General features: G+C 43.0%; 2 protein-coding genes across 10 annotated transcripts; both read left to right on the top strand.

Moving 5' to 3' along the window:
- Positions 1 to 1,177: 1,177 nt before the first annotated feature.
- Positions 1,178 to 12,890, top strand: LOC311138649 (alpha-enolase-like). Its single transcript, XM_084173429.1, has 12 exons — positions 1,178 to 1,281; positions 2,519 to 2,613; positions 7,123 to 7,218; positions 9,494 to 9,552; positions 9,760 to 9,829; positions 10,021 to 10,154; positions 10,356 to 10,578; positions 10,794 to 10,991; positions 11,327 to 11,528; positions 11,820 to 11,928; positions 12,082 to 12,140; positions 12,348 to 12,890. Exons 2-12 carry the CDS (start codon positions 2,529 to 2,531, stop codon positions 12,412 to 12,414), a joined length of 1,302 nt encoding a protein of 433 aa, XP_084029555.1. The 5' UTR covers positions 1,178 to 1,281; positions 2,519 to 2,528; the 3' UTR covers positions 12,415 to 12,890.
- Positions 12,891 to 13,197: 307 nt separating this feature from the next.
- On the top strand, positions 13,198 to 25,131 carry rereb (arginine-glutamic acid dipeptide (RE) repeats b). Of its 9 annotated transcripts, none has more exons than XM_084173404.1 (17): positions 13,198 to 13,336; positions 15,351 to 15,399; positions 15,690 to 15,814; positions 16,349 to 16,448; positions 16,650 to 16,748; positions 17,140 to 17,220; positions 17,429 to 17,582; positions 18,041 to 18,121; positions 18,769 to 18,962; positions 19,126 to 19,293; positions 19,506 to 19,619; positions 19,882 to 21,167; positions 21,377 to 21,590; positions 22,061 to 22,775; positions 23,240 to 23,377; positions 23,536 to 23,716; positions 24,016 to 25,131. In XM_084173404.1, the coding sequence occupies exons 1-17, from the start codon at positions 13,311 to 13,313 to the stop codon at positions 24,047 to 24,049; spliced, it is 3,759 nt and encodes a 1,252-aa protein (XP_084029530.1). In that variant the 5' UTR covers positions 13,198 to 13,310; the 3' UTR covers positions 24,050 to 25,131. The 9 variants fall into 9 exon arrangements, with proteins under 9 accessions (XP_084029530.1, XP_084029527.1, XP_084029526.1 ...); XM_084173401.1 differs by having other exon boundaries at positions 23,518 to 23,716; XM_084173400.1 differs by having other exon boundaries at positions 23,216 to 23,377.
- Positions 25,132 to 25,499: the final 368 nt, after the last annotated feature.

Below are 25,499 nucleotides of genomic sequence, written 5' to 3'. Positions count from 1 at the left end.
TCACTGAGGACTTTTCATGGACCCACAACACCCACTACTCTTGTCAAGAGGGCGCAACAGCGTCTCTACTTCCTAAGGCTGCTGAAGAAATGTGGCATGCCGCCCCGGATCCTCTCCAAATACTATGGCTGCACCGAGAGCGTCCTGACCGGTTGCATCACGGCCTGGTATGGGAATTGCTCTGTCCATGACCGCAAGGCCCTCCAGCAGGTGGTGAAGACGGCCCAGTACATCACTGGGACCAGGCTCCCACCCATTCAGGACATCTACTTGAAACATTGCCTGAGGAAGGCCTGCAGCATCATCAAGGACCCCACACACCCCAGCCAGGAGCTGTTCACTCCCTTACAGTTGGGCAGACGGTATCGGAGCATAAGGTCTGATACCAACAGGCTCAGAGACAGTTTCTATCTACAAGCCATCAGACTGCTGAACACTTGAACTGGACTGACCGCCTACTCGGATTCTCCGCACCATAGCACACATGCACACACCTACACAGACATACACACATATATACATTCATGCTACACACACATCACAACTGCTGCTACCAGACTCTTCTTATACTGCTCAATTTATACACTTGCCCGCATCCCCCCTTCACCAATTCACATGTAACACAGGAGGTTGGTGACACTTTAATTGGGGAGGACGGGCTCGTGATAATGGCTGCAGCGGAATTGGTGGAATGGTATCAAATACATCAAACACATGGTTTCCATATGTTTGATACCATTCCATTTGCGCCGTTCCAGACATTATTATGAGATGTCCTCCCCTCAGCAGCCGCCACTGACGTGTAAATATTGGACTATAAATTGTGCCTTCCTGTATTATACTTATACTAAAATGTTTATTCTATTCTAATGCCATTTACTTTATGTTCATATTCTTATATTTTCTTATTTCTTATTGTTGTTGCATTGTCCTAAACCATAGGGGCGGTGTAGAGCAAAACACGGAAAAGGGTTACAGCCACAAAGTGACTATATCACTAAATTGTGCTATTTGGTCTTAATTTAAGTTTAGGGTTAGTCATAAGGTTAGCAGTGTGGTTAAGGTTAGGGTTAAGGTTAGGTTTAAAATCACATTTTACGAAGCGAAATTTTATAAATGGGCGGGGTTTATGACTTTGTGGCTGTGGTAACTAGTGACGATCCCACTGAAAAGGAGCAAGCGGAAATCTCTTTGCCACGCCCCCCAGAACTCCGCTCAACTCGCCGGCGTCTCGAGAAAGACTGACTTCCTGTCACCTTGACTTCTATTTTAATTACAAAGGTAAGTGACTATCCACATTCATCTATTTTGTGAGAAAACTTAGTGTTATGACAATATTCAAACGGTTTTGAAGACCCAGCTTTGAGTTGTTCCCATTGAGGTATAAAATAAGGTTCTTCGCGTCGGTTTCCGCTAGCCAGCCCAGCCACTATCATGTTGATTAATCCTCGCAAAGTTTCAAACACATATGAAACAGTGGAATCAACTCTTTCGCAAATTAACTTTTAACTTTAGCTAGATTCCTAGCTAATTTGTATATGCAACATTTAGTCCAGTGACTGTTAAAAATGATGTAGCCAACTGTGTAGTGCAATTTCCTGTAATATGATGATGATGAAAGAATTTATCCTCATCTCAGTGATGTTGCCAGGACTGTGTGAGTGCACTGCCCTTTTCATTCATAGCGTGCATTCTCAACCCACGTACGAGACCTTTTGCACGCTAACGCCGAAGTTCAAGGGACTTTCCTTTGGAAGGATTTATAGGGGATCGGTACCAACGGTAGCATCCCCTTGTGTAAAGCTTATCTACTACAGTTATTCAGGAAATATTTATTTTTGATTATTAAATTGTTTGTCTTGCGTCAACCCAGTTTTGGGCTTCTCAATGTATAGATTGTCAATCGGATCATTTGAGATCCATGTAGGTATTATTCTAAGAAAAAACGTACCCAATGTCATCCACAACGGCAAGAATGGCTTTCAACGTTCAGAATGATAAATATTGGTTTGACTTTCAAGACGTCGTCTATTAACATTCAGTAGTCCTTCTAGCCTTGACCTAAAGATACCTTACCAATGCCGCAGTCCAGTGTCATGTGATTCATCAGATGGACAGTAGCTAATCGAATTAGGCAGCCAACCTGCTGCTCGCACGATTAAGCTTTACAACAACCAGGAAGGACACTTTTGGGAAAGAACTCTTAAGTGAAAGTTATTTTTAACCACCACTGACATAGCAGTCAAAAAAGGGCCTCTGATATGGAAAGGCCATTTGGGTCAAAGTTCATGAGTTCATTGCCTTGACCTAAGGTCAGATGGTATCTGAAAAACCTCACTACCTCAAATTACTGATAAACTGTGAAAGAAACATGCTGATTCACATTTTTAGGCTCAGTAGCGAGTTTGCACAATGTACATTGAGGTATCATGTTTATAGGACTAAGAACTCGTATCATGGTGAGACTATCTGGTAGTCTTTAAAAAAAAAAATGTTTTATTACTTTTCTCCTCCGAAGGTCGAGCACCATGTCCATCCTGAAGATTCATGCCCGGGAGATCTTTGATTCCCGTGGCAACCCCACTGTGGAGGTGGACCTCTACACTGACAAAGGTAAATGTTGCTATTGGCCTAACATAATGTTAACAGTGGTCCTCTGTAGCTCAGTTTGTAGGGCATGGCTCTTGCAATGCCAGTATAGTGGGTTCGAGTCCCAGAACCACCTATAAGTAAAACATTCAATGCGTGCATACATTTTAAGTTGCTTTGGATAAAAGTGTCTGCTAAATGGCAAATAACATCTGAAAATAGTCTAAGCCTAGCTTACCCAGGTAACCACTAGCTTACAATGAACTCACAAGTAAAAGCATTTACCTTCTGATATTAAAAGCAGGTTAGGGCCTCGTTACCTTTATTGGACAGGACAAACCTGTTTTCACGATTTCTGGTATATCATCAAAATAACTCAATCACAGCACGTTTTTGGACTCATTCAACAGTTTTCATCTGATTTAATTAGAATAATATTGAAAATTAATGTTGAAAGTTCAATTCTTATTCCTTAAACATAAGTTGAAAATGATTGTCGCTGTTTCCTATTGACAATAACTTTTAATAAATAGCTCGATGTCAAAATACCGTTTGAAGTGTCCAAATCAATATGCAGAAACAGTTTGATGCTTTTGTATATATAATGTATGTGGACACCCCTTCAAATTAGTGGATTAGGCTATTTCAGCCACACCAGTTGCTGACAGGTGTATAGAATTGAGCACACAGCCATGCAATCTCCATAGACAAACATTGCCAGTAGAGTGGCATTACTGAAGAGCTCAGTGACTTTCAACGTGGCACCATCATAGGATGCCATCTTTCCAACAAGTCAGTTTGTCAAATTTCTGCCCTGCTAGAGCTGCCCCAGTCAACTGTAAGTGCTGTTATTGTGAAGTGGAAACGTCTAGGAGCAACAACGACTCAGCCGTGAAGTAGGCCACACAAGCTCACAGAACGGGACCACTGAGTTCTGTAGCGCGTAAAAATCGTCTGTCCTCGGTTGCAACACACACTACAGAGTTCCAAACTGCCTCTGGAAGCAACTTCAGCACAATAATTGTTTGTCGGGAGCTTCATGAAATGGGTTTCCGAGGCCGAGCAGCGCACAAAACCCTAAGATCACCATGTGCAATGCCAAGCGTCGGCTGGAGTGGTGTAAAGCTCACCGCCATTGGACTCTGGAGCAGTGGAAACGCGTTCTCTGGAGTGATGAATCACGCTTCACCATCTGGCAGTCCGACGGACAAATCTGGGTTTGGCGATGCCAGGAGAACGCTACCTGCCCGATTGCATAGTACCAACTGTAAAGTTTGGTGGTGAAGGAATAATGGTCTGGGGCTGTTTTTCATGGTTCGGGCTAGGTCCCATAGTTCCAGTGAAGGGAAATCTTAACGCTACAGCATACAATGACATTCTAGATGATTTTGTGCTTTCAACTTTGTGACAACAGTTTGAGGAAGTCCCTTTCCTGTTTAACATGACAATGCCCCCGTGCACAAAGTGAGGTCCATACAGAAATGGTTTGTCGAGATCAGTGTGGAAGAACTTGACTGGCCTGCACAGAGCCCTGACACCTCAATCCCATCGAACACCTTTTTAGGATGAATCAAAAAGATGATGAATTTTTTTTTTTTTATCTGACGCGTTTCGGCTGCATGGCCTTCCTTCCCTGACGTTTAAAAAAAAAAAAAAAAAAACTTGTTTCTATTGAACATGCCATACAAATAAAGGCATTTTAATTAATTATATGATGAGTGCCTTGGTCCTCCTTTCTTTTTGATGACCAATTCACCCCTTTGACCAAAGAGCACCTTCTGTCTACCAACATTTACTATTGTGTACCTTAGTAGCGCTTCCCTTCCTCTTTCTTTTAGGATGAATTGGAACACCGACTGCGTGCCAGGCCTAATTGCCCAACATCAGTGCCGACCTCACTAATGCTCTTGTGGCTGAATGGCAGCAAGTCCCCGCAGCAATGTTCCAACATCTAGTGGAAAGCCTTCCCAAAAGAGTGGAGGCTGTTATAGCAGCAAAGAGGGGACCAACTCCATATTAATGCCCATGATTTTGGAATGAGATGTTCTACAAGCAGGTGTCCACATACTTTTGGTCATGTAGTGTATATTAAAAATGTACTACCTACACATACAGTGAGGGGGGGAAAAAAGTATTTGATCCCCTGCTGATTTTGTACGTTTGCCCACTGACAAAGAAATGATCAGTCTATAATTTTAAATCCAGAAATACGCATGTCAAAAATGTTATAAATTGATTTGCATTTTAATGAGGGAAAAAAGTATTTGACCCCTTCTCAATCAGAAAGATTTCTGTCTCCCAGATGTCTTTTATACAGGTAACGAACTGAGATTAGGAGCACACTCTTAAAGGGAGTGCTCCTAATCTCAGCTTGTTGCCTGTATAAAATACACCTGTCCACAGAAGCAATCAATCAATCAGATTCCAAACTCTCCACCATGGCCAAGACCAAAGAGCTCTCCAAGGATGTCAGGGACAAGATTGTAGACCTACACAAGGATGGAATGGGCTACAAGACCATCGCCAAGCAGCTTGGTGAAAAGGTGACAACAGTTGGTGTGATTATTCGCAAATGGAAGAAACACAAAAGCACTGTCAATCTCCCTCTGCCTGGGGCTCCATGCAAGTTCTCACCTCGTGGAGTTGCAATGATCATGAGAACGGTGAGGAATCAGCCCAGAACTACACGGGAGGATCTTGTCAATGATCTCAAGGCAGCTGGGACCATAGTCACCAAGAAAACAATTGGTAACACACTACGCCGTGAAGGACTGAAATCCTGCAGCGCCTGCAAGGTCCCCCTGCTCAAGAAAGCACATATCCATGCCCGTCTGAAGTTTGCCAATGAACATCTGAATGATTCAGAGTCCAAAATCGAGCTCTTTGGCATCAACTCAACTCGCTGTGTTTGGAGGAGGAGGAATGCTGCCTATGACCCCAAGAACACCATCCCCACCGTCAAACATGGAGGTGGAAACATTATGCTTTGGGGGTGTTTTTCTGCTAAGGGGACACGACAACTTCACTGCATCAAAGGGACGATGGACGGGGCCATGTACCGTCAAATCTTGGGTGAGAACCTCCTTCCCTCAGCCAGGGCATTGAAAATGGGTCGTGAATGGGTATTTCAGCATGACAATGACCCAAAACACACGGCCAAGGCAACAAAGGAGTAGCACATTAAGGTCCTAGCCAGTCTCCAGACCTTAATCCCATAGAAAATCTGTGGAGGGAGCTGAAGGTTCGAGTTGCCAAACGTCAGCCTCGAAACGTTAATGACTTGGAGAAGATCTGCATAGAGGAGTGGGACAAAATCCCTCCTGAGATGTGTGCAAACCTGGTGGCCAACTACAAGAAATGTCTGACCTCTGATTGCCAACAAGGGTTTTGCCACCAAGTACTAAGTCATGTTTTGCAGAGGGGTCAAATACTTATTTCCCTCATTAAAATGCAAATCAATTCATAAAACTTTTGACATGCGTTTTTCTGGATTTTTTTGTTATTCTGTCTCTCACTGTTCAAATAAACCTACCATTAAAATTATAGACTGATCATTTCTTTGTCAGTGGGCAAATGTACAAAATACTTTTTTCCCTCACTGTACATGTGCCACAATAGTAATCATATTACTTGTCTTTTTTTAAACGAGCACCTAAAACCCTTTTTTGACAAGTGGCAATAAATAACTCGTATCGATTAGGGGGGAAATCAGGTTGTATGCACTGGTGAAACTAACCCTACTGAAAAACAACAGGAATCTGGAAATAATAATATGTATATCACAAGGGTTGTTATTTAAGTGATAGTTTGACTCTCAAATATGTGGATTGGTGTGAGGCCAGTGACTTTTTTTTTTTTTTTTTTTGTATTTTTATAAAGAGACCGCCCAGACTTCTCTGTCCAATTTGAGTTTGGAAAATGACTGCAGAGTTCTAAGTCCTGCGACCAGTGCATATGACAAAATCAACTGTTTTAAGCATTTTATTTTGTCATCGTGCTGACTATAAACTGTTATACTAACATCACCAATCTGAGGTAAAAAGGATGTGTAATTCCCGCTCCAATTTGATGTGGTCAACGAGAGTTTGTGTAATTTATTAACACAATGTTCACATCAAGGAAAGTAGCATAATATTAATTAAATATTGCAAAATAATGTAATATTTTAATTTAGGATGATAGTAAATTAAGCAAACGCAAAACATTGTAAAAAAAAAAAAATCACATCAATAAGGGATCATAGACTGACCAGGTGAAAGCTATGTCATGGAAAGACCATGACACTCGCAATGTTTTGTACACAGTGTGCGTTTCTCACTAGATTAAATATTTAGAGTTTACAAAAATGCTCTATGCATAATTTAACCGGGCGCTCTAGAAAGTTCCCATAGTAGTGACTGTGCAGCAGCCCGTTCATTCACCCTCCCTACCTTTACACAAATTGACAGTGAGTTAATGAGTTCCTCCTATAGGTGATTGCCCTACTTTTCATGAGTCAGGATTTGATCTCTGTCACTGTTCTCCATCTCCCAGGTCTGTTCAGAGCAGCTGTACCCAGTGGCGCCTCCACTGGTATCTATGAAGCCCTGGAGCTCAGGGACAACGACAAGTCACGCTACCTTGGAAAAGGTGTGTATCTGGGCTTAATATAGTGTAACTTCATTATACTGTATGATTATGATGGCAATCAGAGAGGTCTCTATAAACTTGCCATCTGCAATCTTTACACGGTCTTCCTTCCTTTTTATACTCTTCCTCTGTCAGGTGTAAAAAGGTCTGTTAAGTTGGTGAGTTTGTTCCAATTATGTGTGTAAACCCTGGATTGTTGATGCTATGTATTGGCCAATGAGTCTTTAAAGCCACTGGCCGCCATATTGGTTTTCCTCAGAAGGAGCAGTCCTCCATAGGAATGAGTGGAATTCTACAGTATTTCAATAAAATATTTCAAGGACAAAATTACAAGTATTTGTTGTAGTTGAGAGTGTAAGATTAGTACTCAAAAAAAAAAAAAAATATATATATATATTTTGGTAAATATTTTATCAAATTCTTCATGTTTAGTTCACATAATATACTTTTTAAGTATACGTTAAGCCTGCAGTGGAATATTTCCCCATTTTCTTCCACCTACTCATTCAATGGTTTCTTTGTTTTTACATTGTAGAATAATAGTGAAGACAACAAAACTATGAAATAACACATATGGAATCATGTAGTAACCAAAAAAAGTGTTAAACAAATCAAAATATATTTGAGATTCTTCAAATAGCCACCCTTTGCCTTGATGACAGCTTTGCACACTCTTAGCATTCTCTCAACCAGCTTCACCTGGAATGCTTTTCCAACAGTCTTGAAGGAGTTCCCACATATGCTTAGCACTTTTTGGCTGCTTTTCCTTCACCCTGCTGTCCGACTCATCCCAAACCATCTCAATTGGGTTGAGGTCAGGTGATTGTGGAGGCCAGGTCATCTGATGCAGCACCATCACTCTCATTCTTGGTCAAATAGCCCTTACACAGCCTGGAGGTGTGTTGGGTCATTGTCCTGTTGAAAAACAAATGATAGTCCCACTAAGCACAAACCAGATGGGATGGCGTATTGCTGCAGAATGCTGTGGTGGCCATGCTGGTTAAGTGTTTTTTGAATTCTAAATAAATCACAGACAGTGTCACCAGCAAAGCACCATAACACCACCTCCTCCATGCTTTACGGTGGGAACTACACATGTGGAGATTTTCCGTTCACCCACACCGCGTCTCACAAAGCTACAGCGGTTGGAACCAAAAATCTCAAATTTGGACTCCAGACCAAAGGACACATTTCCACCGGTCTAATGTCCATTGCTCGTGTTTCTTGGCCCAAGCAGGTCTCTTCTTCTTATTGGTGTCCTTCTAGTAGTGGTTTCTTTGCAGAAATTCGACCATGAAGGCCTGACTCACACAGTCCCCTCTGAACAGTTGATGTTGAGATGTGTCTGTGACTTGAACTCTGTGAAGCATTTATTTGGGCTGCAATTTCTGAGGCTGGTAACTCTAATGAACTTATCCTCTGCAGCAGAGGTAACTCTGGGTCTTCCATTCCTGTGGTGGTCCTCATGAGAGCCAGTTTCATCATAGCGCTTGATGGTTTTTGCGACTGCACTTGAAGAAGTTCTTAATTTTCTTTATTGACTGACCTTCATGTCTTAAAGTAATGATGGACTGTCGTTTCTCTTTGTTTATTTGAGCTGTTCTTGCCATAATATGGACTTGGTCTTTTACCAAATAGGGCTGTCTTCTGTATACCCCCCTACCTTGTCACAACTCCACTAGTTAACTTTTAACAAGGCACACCTGTTAATTGAAATGCATTCCAGGTAACTACCTCATGAAGCTGGTTGAGAGAATGCCAAGAGTGTGCAAAGTTGTCATCAAGGCAAAGGGTGGCTATTTGAAGAATCTCAAATATAAAATATATTTTGATTTGTTTAACACTTTTTTTGGTTACTACATGATTCCATATGTGTTATTTCATAGTTTTGATGTATTCACTATTATTCTACAATGTAAAAATAAAGAAACCCTTGAATGAGTAGGTGTGTCCAAACTTTTGACTGGTAGTGTGACTTTCGTCTTATGACTTTGGAAATGGAAAGCAGACAGATCTGTCTCAACTACTGTACTCATCCTTGTGCATGAAGTCAACACTTTGTCACAGTATTGGTTGCATGATTCGCCAAGCTTGATAGCAAGAAAGCTAAAAAACCTATTGGATTATTAGTGCTCTGACTGTTTTGAGGACCATTTGTTTTAGTTTTAAAATGCGTCTGAAAAAGCATACTGGGTTGTTGTTGCTTGAATTGTTTGTTTCCAAATCCCCCATCTCTCTGTGTTTCTTAGTCAGTAATGTTTCCTTGCCCTTTCAGGTGTTTCACAAGCAGTGGACCACATTAACTCTACACTTGCACCTGCACTCGTTGGGCAGGTAGGAACATATAATACTTTTTAAAAAGTTGATGTTACTACTAGTACATGACATGGAATGTTGTCTTCGCTTGTCTTGAGGTTTCCCACCCTGGTAAAGATACAGGTCTAGTGTTCCGTCCACTTCCACATACTCCTAGTTAATGCAGCCCTAGTTCCTCAGTTTAAATGCAATGTGCTAAACCCTCATTTTCTTTCTTCATCTCAGGATGTATCTGTGGTTGAGCAGGAGAAAATCGATCAGATCATGCTTGACATGGATGGCACAGAGAACAAGTGTAAGTTGTTTCAGATTAGAATACATCAGAGGACCTGTTTCTTTCGTCTTATGTTTTACCTAGTTTAGTTGAATGCACTGACTGTAAGCCACTCTGAATGACAGCGTCTGCTAAATGACCGTAAATATTTGCCCCATATGGAAGTTAATCTTTTTGATCAATTTCACGTATTTATTTTTTACACAAATCAGCCAAGTTTGGTGCCAATGCCATCCTGGGTATTTCCCTGGCGGTGTGTAAGGCTGGTGCAGCTGAGAAAGGCGTCCCCCTGTACCGTCACATCGCTGACCTCGCTGGGAACCCAGAGGTCATCCTGCCCGTACCGGTGAGCACAGGGCATATTTTACTCTTACTTAATATCAAATTGCGCTCACACATGCCTTCTTGTCTTACAGCTTGTTGTGTAGTTACATTTCTCCACCTAGGTCTCTCGTCAAAAAAAAGAAGATCTTAAGGGATAAAAAAAAAGTGACACTTTATTTAATGAAATGTAATTTTTTTAAATGATGGATTTCTGATTTCCTAGGCCTTCAACGTGATCAACGGTGGATCTCACGCAGGAAACAAGCTGGCCATGCAGGAATTCATGATCCTGCCGGTGGGTGCCAGCACCTTCAAGGAGGCCATGCGTATCGGGGCCGAGGTCTACCACAACCTGAAGAATGTCATTAAGAAGAAGTACGGCCAGGACGCCACCAATGTGGGAGACGAGGGGGGCTTCGCTCCTAACATCCTGGAGAACAAGGAAGGTACGAGAGCGAAGGGATCAGATGGTTTTATTTTCAGCACATAACAAACTATATTTTACTATATTGTGATACTTGATTGGATTCAGCTCTTTACATTGTAAGGGGAAAAACTCACCTCATCCACCACTGTGTAGTACCCAGATGATCACAAGGTGCTGCCAATATCTAATGAACCATATTCAAACAAATGTACACCTCTACTTAATTTTCCATAGCTCTGGAGCTGATCAAAGAGGCCATCAGCAAAGCAGGATACACAGAACAGGTGGTGATCGGCATGGATGTGGCAGCCTCTGAGTTCTACAGGGACGGGAAATACGACTTAGACTTCAAGTCTCCTGATGACCCAGAGCGTTACATCACTCCTGATGAGCTGGCTGACCTCTACAAGAGCTTCTGCAAGGATTACCCAGGTGTGTGTCCTGTCCTCTCTTGTTGACATATTAGTAATTCCTTGATAATTGTTTTAAATGTATGTAATGTTGTCTCTGGCTGGAGCTGCTTTATATGTATTTTAATTCTCATAATTCAATAATTGTACACTAATGGAGATGGGCACTGTGTTTAATATTATGGTTCAAATACCAATGGTAGGACTGCTCTGAGTTGGCAATTGAAATTAAATAAAGTTACGCACATAAAGTGATCAATTGTCTTTTATTCTATGGTTGTCTACTCTGTAAGGTACAGGACCATGACTTTACTCTCTGTATGTGATCACTGATGATCAATGTCCCCTCTTTGACAGTGGTGTCCATTGAGGACCCCTTTGACCAGGATGACTGGGAGGCGTGGTCCAACTTCACCGGCAGCACAGAGATCCAAGTGGTGGGTGATGACCTCACAGTGACCAACCCCAAACGCATCACCAAGGCCGTGGAGGACAAGGCCTGCAACTGCCTGCTGCTGAAGGTCAATCAGATCGGCTCTGTGACCGAGTCTCTGGCCGCGTAAGTTTCAACCTCCCTTTACTCCATAATGACTTCTACAAGAGGAACTCCAGCCTCTGTTATTTTCTGCCTTTTCTGAGATTTGAGTTGACGTAATTATACTATAAATATGCATTACATTCATGATCTATTCATGAAACTGTCAACAAACCGGGATGCGTCTCATATGTGATTCAAGGCAAGTCAAACAGCCTGACAGTTGCAAGTCTAACGTAAGCCTCACATTATGTAATTTTCCAACTGTGTGAAAATGTCTAACTACCTAATGACTCCTCTCTTCCCACTGTCCAGGTGCAAGATGGCTCAGTCCAGTGGCTGGGGAGTGATGGTCAGCCATCGCTCTGGGGAGACGGAGGACACCTTCATTGCTGATCTGGTGGTGGGCCTATGCACTGGACAGGTAAGGGGCTTCCCAAAGGAAATACTGTTCGTATTCAACTGTATATGACAACTCCTGAATTTGTATGTAATATTTAAATGTTTTATTATATAGTCGTATTATTGTATTTTTATTGCTGTTGAAGTAATGTTGCCTCTGTCTGTTCATCTCCAGATTAAGACTGGGGCTCCTTGCCGCTCTGAGCGTCTGGCCAAGTACAACCAGATTCTCAGGTGTGGGTTCATGTCCTTTACAGCCTAATCAATGTCGTGATGCTTATAATTTTTGTTCTGCTACAAAGGCTTTCTTGTTGAGCATGGTTTTTAACTATGTAATCCTGCATGGCATCATAACAATTGTACGAAAGAAGTATGTTTTATTGAATATTGCTTTGTAGTGCTAACCCCCCCCCCCCCCATGTATTTTCTGTTCACTCTCAGAATTGAAGAGGAATTAGGAGACAAGGCTGTCTTTGCTGGGAAGAACTTCAGGAACCCCCTGGCTTAACTGAGTGCAATGGGAACATACTCCTGGGCATATACACAGGCACACACATAACGGTTTAGCAAGCATTCTAATGATTACTTACAAACCCTAAAGAAGCTTACTGAAAACAATCTAAAAGGGTTACATACACATAACGAGGTAGCTAGAAAGACTCATTCAAAATTCCAGTCCAATACTATAGGTTATTACATACATTCCCTAGTCTACCTACATTCCGCTGCCCTAGATTAACAAATTGCCTGTGAGTTGCAATGAATGTCTTCCACCTGAAAATCTATTCCAATATACAGTAAAATAATTATATTTATGAATAATCAATGCAATGGATTGTGAAATTACGAAAGCTGCAGCCTACCTGTGGCCGTAGATATAGTGAATAAACCTATTTTCTTGAAAGGGAGCCATTTGTCATTATTCTCAGCAGGATGTGTAAATGTTTGATTGTCAAGCATATTATAATAAAATGTATAGTGTGATGGGTGAATGATAATATTGAATTAGTTATATAGCTAATTGTTTTATGTATGGACAGTTCTTTCATTTAACCTATTCAGTATGATCGCTTTCTACAATCTTCCTGGAATTCTGAATTATATCTGATGCGTTTGATGATCTTCTGTATTTTTGCGTCGATGCTTAAAAGGGGCACGGCTCTGTGGACATCAAGTGGGTGATCCTATTAGCGACCGCGGCACATGCTCAGTTATGTCTACAGAGAAGGGAACTTTGAAGGCTGAGCGTGGGGGCTGAGGTCATTGCACAGCTTAGTGGTAGGAAAAAAAATCGACTCCTCGTATCCTCCATTTTGAGTAGTAGCTATGAAATAGAGGAATAGCATAGTTTGTATCGACCACTACGCTGGCAGTGTCAACATAAAAACGACACAAGCCTCCGACATGGACGACTTGTTCAGTCCGAGAAGGTATTCGAGTTGCCTCGTTAAATGTATATTGTTTTGGACGCGAACATCTTGAATTGTAGTGTTTACATTGCCATTTTTATGACATACTTGGAATGTCAATTGTCGCGATGGAGTTGTTAGCCTAATCCATGTAAAGCTAACAAGCTAGCTAGCTACCGTACGGATAAAATATTTAATTCCATTAGCTAACGTTAGTGCATTGTGGACTTTACTGTCATACCGGTATGTGTCAAATCAGCTGTGACAGATTTGCTGTGTGTGGTTTCTGTCGATTTTCGGCTCCTTGTAAAGATAGCTAGCTAGCTACACATCATTGGACAAGAGTATGTAGCTAGGTTATATCAATACTCCATTTTGCGAGACTTGTCGTGCCACGTAAATAGACGCGTTGACGACGTGAGGTTGCTTATTTCAAATCTAAAATATGCGTTATTATACGCTCAAAAGCAACATGCTTGTTGACATTTTGTAAAAAGAAGTCGATGTGTGATTGATATGCTTTGCAAGGCCCTCGAGACTAGTCTCGTTTATGTAATGTTTGGAGGCGGGAACGTAATAGCCGCACTCAGATTGGCTCTTACTGATGGATGGGCGGGATTAAAGGAAAGCACTGCCCAATTGAAATGCAATATTAACCCAGTAATATTCTGATGTTTAGATTAGGGATTAAAATATTGTCACTACTCATATAGCCTATTTGATTTGTGTTAAATATGCATAATCCCTGTTGCATATGCACAACAACACATGCATTAGCATTTTGCTAATTTGCACCCCAGTATCTCTATTTGCACATCATCTTTTGCACATCTATCATTCCGGTGTTAATTACGAAATTGTAACTATTTTTGCACTATGGCCTATTTATTTATTGCCTTACCTCCATAACTTACTACATTCGCACACACTGTATATGTTTTGGTTACCCCATATGTAACTCTGTTGTTGTTTTTATCGCACTGCTTTGCTTTATCTTGGCCAGGTCGCAGTTGTAAATGAGAACTTGTCCTCAACTGGTTTACCTGGTTAAATAAAGGTAAAATAAAATTAGTATGTCATAAAAAGGGATGTATCTAGCAGTAGACCTTGTTCTCGTTCTGTTTAAGAACAGAACATGAATTAACATTAATTATATAGTTATAAACATTTAAAATCCAATACAACTTTATTATCCATATGTTACAGCAAACAGCAATTTGATGGCACACATCACACACAGTTGAGAGGAGCACCGGTTCAAGCTGCAGTGCAGCACCCCTGGATGAAGAGCATGTTGTGGGTTTAAGGGCCCTGTTTAAGGACCCAACCAAAGGGGATTGTTGTTAAACTGTGAACCCAGCTGCCCTCCGGTTGCCAGATCAAATCCGCCCTTTATTTCCAGTACCCTGCCCGGGATTCAAACCGGCAACCTTTCAGCTATTGCTCCAACTCCTTAGCCGCTGGGCTAACTACTGGCCTTACACTGTTTACTTGATTAATAATAAAATAAAATACAATTGTATTTATCACTTGCGCCGAATACAACAGGTGTAGACCTTACAGTGAAATGCTTACTTACAAGCCCTTAACCAACAATGCCGTTTTAAGAAAAATAAGTGTTAAGTAAAAAATGGATAAGTAAAATTTAAAAAAAGTAACAAATACTTAAAGAGCAGCAGTAAAATAACAGTAGCGAGGCTATATACAGGGGGTACCGGTACAGAGTCAATGTGCGGGGACACAGGTTAGTCGAGGTAATTGAGGTAATATGTAGTTAGAGTTAATAATACAATTGATAATGAAAGTTGACTTGATGCAAAGAAACATTTTTTTACTTGTGTTTCTTGCTTTGCATTGCATTGTCCAACATTTTTATTTATTTATCTTGGTTCCTTTCTGTTCATATTATCAGTTGCAAATATGATAAAATAGAGGCTAGTTAATGTAATTAAATGTACAAAAACGTAATAATAATAATATAACAATGTAATGATATATGTAATTTATGTTATAACTGAATTATCCCTATTTCCAGGAGCCTGAACAGCACGCAGGGGGAGATCAGAGTGGGATCAAGTCATCAGGTAATAGTCCAACAACCCCCTTTAAGCAAGATGTCACTCTGTCTACTCTGTATTGCCCATATGAGACCTTACCAGATAGCAGTACCGGTTTGTCTTCGACAGTCTCTAGCAAAATCTCTGAGATACTTGATTCATACAGTGTGTCATCATAAACTATCTCACTGTCATAACCTGTCATAAATTTGCCTATATTTGTGAATTACATGGCGCAAAAGTCATATCATTGTAATAAACTGTCTGTGACAGTGAGACTAACATGTTACCTGTCTGTATTATTCGTGTGTATGCAGGCTAAGCTCCCTGAGCTGCAACCACGCCCTGTGTTTGGTGTGCAGACCCAGACAGAGAATGAAGAGTTGGTGTGGATGCCAGGGGTCAACGATTGTGACCTCCTCATGTACCTCAGAGCTGCTAGGTTAGTGTCAACTCAGCAGCACTCAAATTAGCCTGGTTCCAGATCTGTTTGTGCTGTATACCCAACTCCTGTGGTTGTTGTTGGCTATACAGCACAAACGGAACTGGGACCAGGCTACACTCATACTGTATCTCTTGTGTGATGAATGGCGCATACGATTCCTGCCAGATTTAAAGACGGATGGGATGCATTCAAAACCTTGGTGTCTGTCAGCGTTGCATAACACTGGTGGTGAGAGTGATGTGCATTATTATGGTCATTAAGTTGTGTGCGGAAAAGAACATAATTGTTTCAGCTTGATGAGCATATCAAGAAAGTGTGACTGCTGCTGGTTTTTAGTTGTCATTTAGTCTAAAGACTTGTCCTATCAAAGTTCTTCTAGCTAGCCTGTCAGGTCATTATTGTTAAAGATAATGTCATTTAAAAACGCTTCTGTAGGAGTCTGTAGTGTACAATGTTTGTCATGCTTGTCATCCTGACTGACTGCACAGCCCTCCTAATGTATTTATCTTCCCTGCCTCTTCCTGATTGAAGGAGTATGGCAGCGTTTGCAGGGATGTGTGATGGAGGATCTACAGAGGACGGTTGTTTGGCGGCCTCTCGTGATGATACAACACTCAACGCTTTAAACATGGTCAGCAGGATACGTTTGCTGCATTTAAATGGGAATATATTCATTTTCACCTGTTTAATTAAATTTTTCTCGTTTTTCTTTTTAAATGTATTTGTTGTTTTTAAGAAAAAAAATGGTAGAGAAAATTTGAACAATATATTGTTACGAATAAGATCTTGAACCCTTCTCAGTATCTCTGTGTTCCTCTGTCTCCCTCTACAGTTACACGCCAGCCGTTACGACGCAGCTAAAGCTCTCCAGCGCCTAGTGAAGAAACCTGTGCCCAAACTCATTGAGAAATGTTGGTCAGAAGATGATGTGGTAAGGCAGCTTGTACCATGCTTACTTCAGGTCCAAAGACAATGTTTAACTTTAGGCACTACGGCCCGATTTAGAGTTGAGATGAGCGTTGTAACTCTGACTTTTGCATAAATCATTCTTTGATGTCAACGGAAGACTTGCGCAGATAATTGAGTTAAGTGTTCAAATTTCAAGGCCGAATATAGCCCTATGTGCTATTAGGGCTGCTCGGTGGTTACTCCAAGCAACAAGGCTATGCATGTTCAGTATGAATTATGGCCATTGTGTAACATAGACAACAGTGGAACAATTTGAAACACATTTACACTGCATGGTATATTGCACAAGTCATATGTTTGGGAACTATGTTGACTTTGTTTTGCTTCCCCGACAATCTTTTTAAAATCAACAGAAGCGGTTTATCAAAGGTTTGAGACAGTATGGCAAACATTTCTTCAGGATTCGCAAAGAGCTGCTGCCCAACAAGAAAACGGTAAATGAAAATACCTGGTGTTATATATTTTATTATCATACTGCCTCTCATGTCTGTCTAGACATAACGGACAGATATAAATGGACATAACTATACACACAATCAACAGACCTAACTGTTTGCAATGCAGTCAGTGGTTCCCTGTATCTTCATTGGATTCTGCATTCTGTGCCCCTCCTCAAAATCACACGTGTTGTGTTGTTGGCAGGGTGAGTTGATCACATTCTACTACCACTGGAAGAAGACGCCCGAGGCTGCAGGCACCCGGCCCTACCGTCAGCACCGTAGACAGCCATCCTCACGCAAGGCCAAGACTCGCGCCGCCCTTGCCACTGTGAATACCCCCTCCCGGTCCCAATCCAGTGAGTGCCGGGGATTTTCAATTCCCCTAAGATTGAGCTGGCTTTCCCGGACACAGATTAAGACTAGTACTGGACTAATTGTGCATGCTTTTTAATCCAGAATGAGGCTTAATCTGTGTGTAGAAACAGGCCCTTAGTGTTCTATCTTCCAGTAACTGTAGATAACACAAAAATATCTGTATAGCACTTTGTGACATCTGCTGATGTAAAAAGGGCTTTATAAATACATTTGATTGATTGAACTACTGCTGCTCTTTAATTATTTTTTATTTTTTACTTATCTATTTTTTACTTCACTTATTTTTCTTAAAACTGCATTGTTGGTTAAGGGCTTATAAGTAAGCATTTCACTGTAAGGTCTACACCTGTTGTATTCGGCGCATGTGGCATAGAACATTTAATTTAATTTGAATAGGAGTGGGTATAGTCTTTAATCTGATCGCTTCTCTCACCTGCAGTGGATGTGAGTTCGGCCAGTGACGACGATCTGGACAGTGAAGACAGCGAGCAGGGCACCTGTGGACACTGTGCCACTACCAGTGAGTACAGCTGAACTCTCTCCCATTTCTCTTCAGAGAATACAACTATGTTATTCCCCCATTGATTCTATTGGCTTGCATTGATGTAATGTATCGTACTTGCTCCACCAGCCACCAGTGCTCGTCAATGGGTTCTGATGCACTGTATATCTGTGTACTATGTAGCTGTCAAATCCAATTTCTCCTTTCAGGATCAATACCGTTGATTAAATTAAATGTAATGCTTTAAAGGTCCAATGCAGCTGTTTTTATCTCAATATCAAATCATTTCTGAATAACAGTTAAGTACTTTACTGTGATTGTTTTCTATTAAAATGGTCAAAAAGAAACAAAAATAGCTTTTTAGCAGAGAGCAATTTCTCAAGCAAGAATCTTGCAAGGACTGTCTGGGAGTGGTCCGAGTGGGGAGGGGAAAACTAGCTGTTACTGGCAGAGAGGTTTGGAACTCTCTTTCTTATTGGTCTATTAACTAATTTACTGCCTGGTGATAACTCCATCCTACCAAAACAGGCTGAAATTTCAGGCGGTCTTTTCAAACAGCTCTTACACTAAAACGGCATTATCATCATTTCCATAATTTGACAGTATTATTCCAACCTCATAGTGTGGAAATATGTATAAAACACAGGAAAATGACTTAATTTCAGCCTCTAAGGACTGGCAGCACGGAGGCAGGGATAACATCCTCTTGTGTACCACTTGTCGGACCTTCTTCAACAAACATGGCCGCCTGCCGCCCGGCCCCAAGCCTGCTGACCCTCCCTTCATGTTCAAACCTGTCAAAGAGGAAGAGGAGGGCAACGGGAAGCACGGCATGAGGACGCGACGCAGCAGAGCACCGGTAAGGCTGAGAACCTCCCATCTTAGCCCCATATAGTGTATACCTCCCTGCCACCCTCACTCCTTTTTCTCAGTCAGTCAGGGAAAGATATTGATGGTACTATCTATTGTTGTTATAATCATTCTCTCTTTCAATACTTACTCCAAGTTGTATCTCTCTCCAGTTGTCTTCACTAAGAAGTGGCCACAAGAGGCGGACCGGCTCTCCTACCAGTGAAGACCAGCAGTCCAGTAGCCATCCCTCTCCCGCCCCCAGTGGAGCTAGCTCCACCTCCAACACATCCAGAAGCTCCTGCTCAGACAAGACAGACTCCTCAAAGAAGCCTGGCAAGGTACATATTATTTTAAGTCAGGGATATAGATTTGTATGCACTGTAATGGCGCATTTGTGAATTGGAAGTACGCTTCATATCATAACCAACATCTAGTTGTATATCTGCCATTCAGACCAGGGCTTCCTCTTCATCCAAATACTTTTGACTGTGTTGTACGTACATTGTAGAACTGAATTGAATAAGTGAATGATATTCCTTCCATCCAACAGAAGATCAAGGAAGAGGCGCCCCTACCAAAGAGTACTAAACGTTCCAGGGAGAGTGCAGCCCAAGACCCAGAGGAGCCTGAGAGAACTCCAACTAAAAGGACCAAGACACAGCAGGTGAGACGGAGACGAAGACAGTAGTGAGGCAATGACAGCTAAAAGGTTCAAGATCAGAGCGAAGCAAAATGTACAAAACCAGCTCTCAGAAACGCTTTTGTTGCCTCATTGTTCTTCATTTAATGTCTTATCTTCCTTCACTGAGCTACATTGTTGAGTGTGCCTAGATCTATCCAGTGCCTCTTTTCGTGTAACATTAACATTATGAGAACACCCCTCACCGACAATTCTAATCGTGTGTCATTCCTCTCTGGGTGAACAGGTGGAGTGCCGGTCGGAGGGCGATGGAGAGGCTGAGGCAGAGGGGGGTGAGGTGGAGGAGGAGTGCTGCTCAGACAGCCGCAGTGCCCAGGACGATGGCAGCAGCGACACCAAAGACATCGACCAGGACAACCGCTCCTCCTCCCCCAGCATCCCCAGCCCTCGCCAGGGCAATGAGGGCAACGAGAGTGACTCAGACTCCTCTGCCCAGCAGCACCAGGTTGGCCACCAGGCGGCAGCAGAGACCGTCAGTGCCCCTGCTGCTGCTGCCCTGGCTGAAACACAGACCTCACAGACTGTTCCTCCACCACAGGCTGCAGTCTCGACCACATTCCTGCCCCCCCAGGGCACCTCTCCCTCTGCAGATCCTGGCCAGGTACAGGCCCAGGCACCCCCCTCCCCAGAGCCCCCCCAGCCTTCAGTAGCCTCTGCCCAGGCTGGTCAGTCAGCTGGCTATGAGTCAGGCCCACCACACAGCCAACCCCCACCCCCCTCCTCTCACCCTATCTCTGGCCCATCACCCCTCCCTCCACCACTGGGACAGGCCTTTCATCCTCCATCTCCTGTGTTTCAGGGTCCTCTTCCTCCAACTGGCTCTCTTCCTCCCACCCAGCCCCTGCCCCTCCATGGTGCTCCCACCCAGGGTCCCCGCCCCCAGCGACCCCCTCCTCACATACCCAGGGAACCTCCCTTCTCCCAGGCCCTCCCGCTCACATCTGGGCCCCAAATCAAACCACCCCCAACCACCCCCATCCCACCATCGCACAAGCAGCAGCCACCGCACCTCTCCTCTGCTCCCCCTTTCCTCCAGATGCCGTCCAACCTGCCCCCACCGCCAGCACTGAAGCCCCTCAACTCCCTGCCCAACCAGCACCCTCCTGGTGCCCCTCCACCCCCCCTCCAGCTCATGCCCCAGTCCTTGCCTGTGCAGCAGGGACTCCCACCCCAGCCTCCTGTGCTCACTCAACTGCAGAACCTCCCTGGCAGAGGCAGTCACTCCCACTCCTCCCTGCCCTCCTCCTCTGGCCCCTTGGCCTTGCACCCTGTCCCCTCTGCCTCCTCTCCCTCTACCATGGGTCCAGTCCCTGGTCTCCAGTCCTCCTTCTCCTCCCTGCCCCTGCGCCCCTCGTCTGGAAACCCCATTGGCATGGGAGGGTCAAATGTCCAGATTAAAGAAGAGCCATTGGATGAGTGTGAGGAGCCTGAGAGCCCGCCCCCTCCACCCAGAAGTCCCTCACCAGAACCTTTGGTTGTCAACATCGCCAGCCATGCCAGCCAATCAGCACGGTACTTACTGCATGACATCACTCATGACGGTCCTATAGAATAGGTCTCCTTTACAGAGTTAATTGTGGCCATATTGTTGACCACCTTGTGGTGTTGTTTCTCGAAGGATAACAGATGTTGTTCTTCTGAGTTACCTACATTCTCAAACATATTGTTGTGTGATTGCTAAATATGCTGTTTTGATACATGTCCATTGTTATTCATTTCAGGTTTATCAAATACCTGGACCGTGGCTACAACTCGTGCTCCAGAACAGACCTGTTCTTCACCCCTCTGTCCTCATCCAAGCTGGCCAAGAAGAGAGAGGAGGCTGTGGAGAGATCCAAGAGAGAGGCTGAGCACAACGCCCGAGAGAGAGAGAGGGAGAAGGACAGGGAGAGAGAGCGGGAGAGGGAACGAGAGAGGCAGGAAGACAAAAATGCTGTGAGTAATATGTTGTGCTATTCCTACTATTCCTTTTTTTCTTTGACATAAAGAAAGTGTTCAGAAGGGAAACCCGAGTGTGGTGCCATTAGCGGATATTGCACCAATTGGAATCACACTCTATTTACATGCAGTCTATTTAAGTCGACCGGTTTTACACATGCCAGATCGCTGGTGTCTCTTTCTGCTATTACTTGCTATGCTTGCTGTGTTCTGATTTCTGTGTTTCTTCTTCCAGGGGATTTGATAGAGCATATTGTGCTCACTGCTCTGGCACTGAGCTACCTGAAGGAGCAGAGCCTATCGTTTCCTTTCTGAACTGACATGTCTTACCATCTTGTATTTCAGCAATGTTATCAATTATATTATTATATAGTACAACAACGTTAACAGTTAATGATGCCTGAAGGGCTCTATACATTGTTTTCTCGCAAATTTGAACAACCTAAATGTCCCTCTTCCTCTTCCAGAGAGCGTCCTGCTCGTCCCATGACAGCCGTATGAGTGATGTCCAGATGACTGGCCAGGTCCACATGCGTTCCTCCTTCGAGCAGCCCCCCACCAGCGTGGCGGCTGTCCCCCCTTACATCGGACCCGACACCCCGGCCCTGCGCACCCTTAGTGAGTACGCCCGACCCCACGTCATGTCCCCCACCAACCGCAACCACCCCTTCTTCGTGTCCCTGTCCCCCGGGGACCCCCTGCTGGCCTACCACATGCCCGGCCTGTACGCCGCTGACCCCAGCATGCGAGAGAGGGAGCTCCGCAACCTCAGAGAGAGGGAGCTCCGTGAGAGGATGAAGCCCGGCTTCGAGGTCAAACCCCCGGAGATGGAGAACATGCATCCATCAGCCAACCCCATGGAGCACTTTGCCCGACATGGAGCCCTGGCCCTGCCCCACATCGCTGGGCCACCCCACCACCCCTTTGGCCACTTCCATCCGGCCATGCAGAACCACCTGGAGAGGGAGAGGCAGGCGCTGGCCCTGGCCGGGCCCCAGATGCGTCCGGAGCTGAGCTACGCTGAGCGGCTGACTGCTGAGAGGCTCCATGCAGAGAGGATGGCGTCTGTGGCTAACGACCCGGCCGCCAGGCTGCAGATGCTGAATGTGACGCCGCATCACCACCAGCACTCCCACATCCACTCACACCTACACCTGCACCAGCAGGACCCACTCAACCAAGGTGAGGGTAAGGACACTTCTATGTTTTTTTCTATCTTGCTTTTGTTTCATCTTCAGGATATGTATGTACGTATGTGTACTGTGTATTCACAAATCGATTCTTGATTTTGTTCTGTCATCTAAGACAACCATTTTTAAAAACTTTTTTTTAAAGCACAGAATGAAGTGGTAATAGTTTTTCAACATCTATGGTGAGGGCAGCTTAAGGACCAGGCACTGCTACTAGCTAGCTATCTTAATAAAATAATATATTCATTCTTATTTCATGTTTGATATTCTTATGTATTGTTGAGAGAGGATGCCTCTCCTCACTGTTACTGTGTCTACCTACCAGTGTAGCTGTCAGTTGGGATGCGTGTATTGCTCATCCCCCTGCCCCATGTTAACTGATGTGTGTGATATGTGTTAATTTATATACAGTTTGTTCTCCTGCTTCATTAGATGATGTGTGTTACTGTCACCCAGGTAATGGCCCCCACCCTCTGGATCCCCTGGCTCCAGGGCCCCGGCTGGCCCGCTTCCCCTTCCCTGGAGGCCCCATCCCCAACCCTCTGCTCAACGACCTGCCCCACGACCATGACATGCTGCGACACCCACTGTTTGGTGAGGAACCTCAACCTAAACCTTGACTGTTTATATGGGAACACACACATTCAATTCAATTTAGACTATATTTCTGTGTGATTGTGTGTTGACTGATACTCACTCTGAGGTTTTGTGCCCCTTGATCAACATCCAAACAGCTTATGCTGCTGTTGCAGGAGCAGGGTACCCCCGTGAGCTCCAGGGCCCCATCCCCCAGATGTCTGCAGCCCACCAGCTCCAGGCCATGCACGCCCAGTCAGCAGAGCTGCAGAGGCTGGCCATGGAGCAGCAGTGGCTGCACGGACACCACCACTTACAACATGGGGGGCATCTGCCCGGGCAGGAGGATTACTACAGGTGAGGTGATTACCACCTCGAAAAACAACCAACAACAACAGTTTACCTTAATCACAGTGCTTTCATTTATGCATTTATTGAGAAATCCAATCACTAGACAAAGTTGGATCTTGATTATTGAGGAGTTAATATTTTATTTTGTTTACCTGAACACAGTGAATACTTTAAAGAGCCAATGCTTTTATTTATGTATCAGCATTTATTGAGAACTTAAATCACTAGACAAAAGTAGGATTTTGGTTTATTGATGAGCTATTGCACTGACATTAATATTTTATTATTGTTGTTTTCCACCACAGCCGTCTGAAGAAAGAAGGTGACAAGCCATCGTGAGACACCTGACGGTGTGAGTCACCATGAAAATACATAGATACATTATGCGACAACTAATCTTAGTGTATCCTTTTCTATAAGTCTAAATGTAATTGAGAATGAACAATCTTTGGATCTGTATGCTTGTTTCTTTCTCAGCACTTAAAAGGATAGTTTACCCCCAAATCATCAAAGTTTGTGAGACTTTTTCATATTTCAATAATGGTCTGTTATAAAATAGAAGATTAGCATAGTCTCTATTCCATGCCATTTGTTGTCTAGATGTTATACATTTTTCCACTTAATATGGATTTTGTAGTTTCTAGAGTTCTCCTAATGCAATATATAGCAGGTGCGGAATATGGCTCACCTTTGGAGTTATGAAAACATCTGACAAACTTTGATTTGTGGGGTGAACTATAATTTTAATTTCTAAACAATTTGAATGATCTCCTTGTACAGAATTACATTTAATATTAGATGTTTGGATGATTGACTGTAATAACCTTGCATGACTGTTTCCCTTCGATTTTCATCAGAACTTAGAGTAGCGTTGTTCATTTGTGTTTAGACAACTAAAAAGCATAGTAGATTAATTTTATTCTATATCTGCTAAATATTTGTCTAAACCCTAAAGTTTTATATATTTCAAGATAAGTTTTCACAATTTAACCTAAGCTCTGACACATACAGTACATTTTTGAGATTGTAAATAATATATGTTCAATATTCTATATTAATAACTATGATTATTATTAATATGAGGTGTGAATTCTTGACTTGCAAGCTGGCACAATAAAGTTAAATTATTTAGATATATATACACAGTATATATAGCGTTATAAAGTAAAGTGAGTTAACACAGAACATTATAAATTGGAGTATCACTATTGTCGCCCCTGACAGAAAACGGTGTTTAGAACAGTGGATCCGGATAGTAATATTGTGTTGGTTAGACGAAACAGAAAAAGCATTTAAACCTTGGCATCCCTACCATGGACAAATCCTGTTTTAATATTTATGTGAAATAATAATCATATGGAAAAACAAAATGTACGCATTGCATATTTATTTGAATAAATAATTCTGCAATAACATGATAACATTTGTTCAAAGTATATATTCTGTATGTATGGTTGCTTAGGATGGGAATTGTTTTTCTGGTAACAGCATTTGGCCAATAGGGGGCAATCCTCACCCTTCCTCATTGAAGCTGTGCTGTTTCAGTAAGATCACTGTACTCTGTGGCCATTTCAAATCCCAACACACTAACTGAGTGTAGGGGAATGTAGACCCTACATCCAGACTTGTGCATTTATATATACAAATTGGAGACAGAGAGGAAGAGATGCATGGTGGTACATTTAATTGCTAAACAATGACAAATAGCTTCTTGAAGTTATTCCATCAACTTATACACATAGCACCATATATTATAGTGGTTCATTAAACTTTTCTAAGGTGGAAAGTG

This window comes from Coregonus lavaretus (genome assembly GCF_964263955.1).
Source record: "Coregonus lavaretus genome assembly, chromosome: 12".
In the NCBI taxonomy this organism is placed as follows: domain Eukaryota; kingdom Metazoa; phylum Chordata; class Actinopteri; order Salmoniformes; family Salmonidae; genus Coregonus; species Coregonus lavaretus.
The sequence above is the reverse complement of the archived record's forward strand: the minus strand, read 5'-3'. Positions and strand labels throughout refer to the sequence as shown.